This window comes from Colobus angolensis, unplaced genomic scaffold, assembly GCF_000951035.1.
Source record: "Colobus angolensis palliatus isolate OR3802 unplaced genomic scaffold, Cang.pa_1.0 Scaffold34, whole genome shotgun sequence".
In the NCBI taxonomy this organism is placed as follows: domain Eukaryota; kingdom Metazoa; phylum Chordata; class Mammalia; order Primates; family Cercopithecidae; genus Colobus; species Colobus angolensis.
The window spans coordinates 4,265,178-4,270,060 of NW_012116710.1; the positions used below are offsets into that span (position 1 = coordinate 4,265,178).

Sequence of the window (4,883 nt, forward strand, 5' to 3'; positions counted from 1 at the left end):
CCCGTCTCGGCCTCCCAAAGTGCTGGGATTACAGGCTTGAGCCACCGCGCCCGGCAGCATCTGGTATGTTTTATTTGCTCCTAGTTTCCCTGTTCCTAGGCTACAGCAAGGTACTGGATGCCAGTCCAGGCACAGAGACATCACTCTGAACTGGTACATTCCGGGAAATCCCAAGGTGAACTTGACTATGATCATCCTCTCTCATTGGTTCCTGGGCAAGAGGGTTGTGGAAGGCAGAATAAAGGTCCCCCAAACATGTCCACAACCTAATCCCTGAAACAGTAACAGTACTGACTCAATGTTAAAGAAAAGCTTGCTTGCTTAAATATAATTATTACTTTGCTTGACTTTGTAGATTATTCAGTAAGAACAGTCTCAGGAAAACAGGACCTTCAACAGAGATAAGAGAATTAAAATACGCAGACTAACAACTCTGGGAATGGGCTGACCAGCCTGGTAAGAATAGGCTGACGGCACCTACAGAAGGCCACAAAACACTGAGCAAGAAAGCAATGACCTGAGACTGCACATTTCACAAGAATGTTTTGATCATCATTTTTCCTAATTTCCCTTAAAAACCCCTGATATGGAGACAGAACTCAGTGGTCTTTGAACACTAGTTCACTGCCTCCCCTGGGCTGCTGGCTTCCTGAATAAAGCTAACCTTCCTTTCACCAATGCTCATCTCTTGAGCTTTCAAGTGGCAAGTGGTCTGGACCTGAATTTGGTTACAAAACCTATGTATACCTTACCTTACATGGCAAAGGGGACTTTAGAAGTGCAATTAAATTAAGGATCTTGAGAGGAGGTTATCCTGGATTATCTGGTTGGGCCCAATGTATTTATAAGTGATAGAGGGAGGCAGGTGAGTAAAAGAAGGAAATGTGATGATGAAAGCAAAGGTCGAAATGTGATTGCTGGCTTTGAAAACGGATGGAAGCCACACCCCAGGGATCGTGAATGGCCTTTAGAACCAGAAAAAGACAAGGAAACAGATTCTCCAGTCCTCTAGAACCTCCAGAAGGAACATGGCTCTGCTAATACTATGATATTAGCCCTTTCAGACTGATTTCAGACTTCTGACCAGCAGAAGTATAAATCATAATTATACTGATTTAAGCCACTAAGTATAGTGGTTATTAGTAACAGCAGCAACAGGAAACTATATCAGGAACAAGAGCCCTTCCTTCACAGGACCCTGTTCCCATTCAATCTTCAAAGTTTCACAGAAAATCTTGCCACACACTGAGACTAGGAACATCCAACAAAAAAATGCTGTCACTTTCAAGTGGAAAACGCAGGTTTGTAGAGAAGATCAAACTTTGTCATGTGTCACATTCAAACACTCATCTCTACCTCACCAAACCGTGGTACTAACATGCATCATTCTTAAAAGGAGGTATTTCTGTTCCCTCAGAGCTCTGGGCAGAAGACTATGCCTGTGGACAATGCAGAATTATCTGCTGAATGAACATCTAAAAACTGTTTGGAGAGGGGAAAAGCACTGAGAAGAATTGGGCTCTTTGCTACTATTACTCACTAGAATGGGAGACTTTGGCAGCAGTTCCCTTAAGGGACCAAACAAGGCAGGAAATTCTGGGATAAATAAATCTGGTGTTCACATTACACAACAAAATGATTGTACTTCAAGAAGGAAAGAAACAGCAACTCACGTGGGGCATGGTTTTCTAGAACTGTCAGAACTGATCGATTTTCTGGGTTCCTTTCCTGGAGGTGTGCAAAGTCCAGAGAAGCCAGTGCTGGAGAAGGAAAAAAAGCCACAAGATTACAGTTGGCTCACAGCCCACAAAATAAAACTACTTAGAACTACCTTTACTTCTCCTCTTTTGGGAATTTGGAAAAAATCTCAGTCCTTCCACAAACCCAATGGAAGCCAGCTACTGCAGAAGGGGTTCAGGCCAGACCTTTCCTTAATGTCCATGTTGAACAGGACCCTAGGTGCTGTTACTTTCCCATGGCATCTTCACCTCCACAGTAGAACAGGGGCATGCCCAGGGAGCCCCCCACCATCCCCCTGGACCCAAACACAAAGTGAGGTGCTTTGCTCCCAATCTTAGGAAGGCGCTTCAGAGACCAAAATGTGGCCTCCTTTCAGACATCATGAACATCAGCTAGACTCACAGACATTTTGACAGACACATCAGAGTCAACAGATCCAAAACAGTCTCATCCCACTCCCCTGAATCTAGTTCTTTCTTGCCTGTTTACTCTTCCCTATAAAAGAAAATTCCTTTATGCCTGACCTTTGCTCTGCTTGCAGATCTTACGGTTGTAGTGTTCTTCCAATTACAACACCTCTTCCCTTACTGCAATGTTTCTATGAATAAATAGTCATTCATTACCTAAGTCTGGAGTTGTTTATTTCATAGGTTGAATAACTTTTGTAGAATAACAAAACAAACTATTTTAACTATAATCTAATTCTCCAAGCCATGGCACACACAAAAGCACTGAGGGTCAAATATGAACAACATTCACATGACAGCCAGTGTGGGCGCAGCACGCCGCCTCGTGCAATATGACTTCAAGATTGAGCAAGTTCTCCAACTACAGCCATCTACTTGCCATAGTTTTGTAGCACTGATCCTTTTTTTTTTTTTTGGTAGCATTGATCTTGCATACATATATAATCCATGAACTTAACATCAGTGTTGCTTGTGTGATACCAAGAAAACCCGGTAAGAGAGCAGGTAAATAATTTAAGTAAGATTTTGTTTGGTATAGTTGAGCGTTGAAGCGCCAAAAGCCACTGTACTATCTAAGATTTTGTCTTCCCCACTAACCAATTTTCAACTCTGTTGAGGCAATATCATCTTCATTAAGGATACATGGGTTGACTGCACATGGTGGCTCATGCCTGTAATCCCAGGGAGGCCAAGGCAGGCGGATCACTTGAGGTCAGGAGTTCGAGAGCAGCCTGGCCAACACGGCTACTAAAAATACAAAAATTAGCCAGGCATGGTGGCGCACGTCTATAGTCCCAGCTACTTGGGAGGCTAAGGCAGGAGAATCACTTATACCTGGGAGGTGGAGGTTGCAGTCAGCCAAGATCACACCACTGCAATCCAGCCTGGGTGACAGAACGAGACTCCATCTCAAAAAAAAAAAAAAAAAGAATCCCATGGGTTAAAATTACATCTATAAAATGATATAAAGATGTTAATCTCTGCAAGTTAATAGGATATTTGATACATGATATACAAATTAACTATGACCCCAATGAAAATACAAGTATGAAAGCAGATACATTCAATTTAAATTCAACAAGCAAGAAAATTAAAAAGCAAGAATTGGAAGAAAATGCCTGATAATAAAGACAGCAGAGATTTCAAAATACCACTCCTATCATTAAAATGTTGGATACGGTAAAAAAGAACGAAATCATGTCCTCTGCAGCAACACACATGTGGCTGGAGGCCATTATCCTAAATGAATTAACACAGAAGCAAAACCAAATACCACATGTTATCCTTTATAACTGGAAGCTAAGCACTGGGTACACATGAACATAAAGATGAGAACATTGACACTGGCAACTACTAGAGCAGGGAGAGGAGGAGGAGGGCAAACGATGAAACCTACCTATCAGGCATCCTGCCCACTACCTGGGTGACTGGATCATACCCCAAACCTCAGCATCACACAACACACCATACAACAAACCTGTACATGTACCCCCTGAATCTAAAATAAAAGTTGAAATTTTATTTTTAAAAAGTTGGATACTGCATATGAAGGGAAAGAAAAGATTAATGTAACAGAATAGAATCCCTGATCTCTGGGGAAAGGTGGATTATTCAGTAAACGTTATTGGAGAAAGGTAATATTGGAACCCCATTTTATACCACATACCAACATTAACTCCAAATATATAAGATATCTAAATATTAAAAAATGAAATTGGCAGGGAGTGGTAGCTCACGCCTGTAATCCCAGCACTTTGGGAGGCTGAGGCAGGTAGATCACCTGAGGTCAGGAGTTCGCGGCCAGCCTGGCCAACATGGTAAAACCCCGTCTCTACTAAAAATACAAAAATTAGCTGGGTGTGGTGGCAGGTGCTTGTAGTCCCAGCCACTTGGGAGGCTAAGGCAAGAGAATCATTTGAACCCAGTAGGTGGAGGTTGCAGTGAGCCAAGATCATGCTACTGCACTCCAGCCTGGGCGACAAGAGCAAAACCCCATCTCAAAAAAAAAAAAAAAATCATAAAAATGCTAGAAGGAAAAATAGACTGTGTCCTTCTTAACTGGGGACACAGTTAAGAGGGGAAAATTCTGTATCTCACAATCATATGAATAAATGTTACTATATTTAAAAATTGCCTAAAAGAATACAAACACAGACAAATGACAAAATGGGAGAAAATATGCACAGCTTAAATCAAAAACAGAGTGTCCTAAAATCCAAAGAGCTGTATTTTAAAAAATCAAGAGAAAACAATTAAGAGAAAGGTAGAAAATCATTATTTAAAACAGGCAACAGATAATTCATAAAAAAAGAAAAGTCAATGGCCATTCAACATTTAAAATATGTTAATCCTCATTTAAATAACAGAAATTCAAATTGAAACTAAATTGAGAAGACTTCTGAATCCAATATCATTAAGATCCTATTGGACTAAATTCCTTGAAGATACACCTATCAGACCTGGACATAATACAAAAAGCAACTAACTGAAGGTGCTGGCCAATAAACTGAAGCAGTATTCCTGCAAAAAAAAAAAAATGCAAAAATTAGCTGGGCGTGGTGGCGTGCACCTGTAATTCCAGGTACTTGGGAGGCTAAGGCAAAGAATTGCTTGAACCCGGGACTCGGAGGTTACAGTGAGCCGAGATCGCACCACTGCACTCCAGCTTGGGCAACA

General features: G+C 41.3%; 1 protein-coding gene across 3 annotated transcripts in view; it reads right to left on the reverse strand.

Annotated features, from left to right (window-relative positions):
* The window catches only part of ZNF571 (zinc finger protein 571), a 29,919-nt gene that overhangs the window by 22,342 nt on the left and 2,694 nt on the right, over window positions 1-4,883 (reverse strand). For all 3 annotated transcript variants that reach the window (XM_011952360.1, XM_011952361.1, XM_011952362.1), the window contains one exon: window positions 1,674-1,760. In XM_011952360.1, the coding sequence (XP_011807750.1) occupies window positions 1,674-1,682 (9 nt within the window). In that variant the 5' untranslated portion in view covers window positions 1,683-1,760. The remainder of the gene's footprint in view (window positions 1-1,673; window positions 1,761-4,883) is intronic.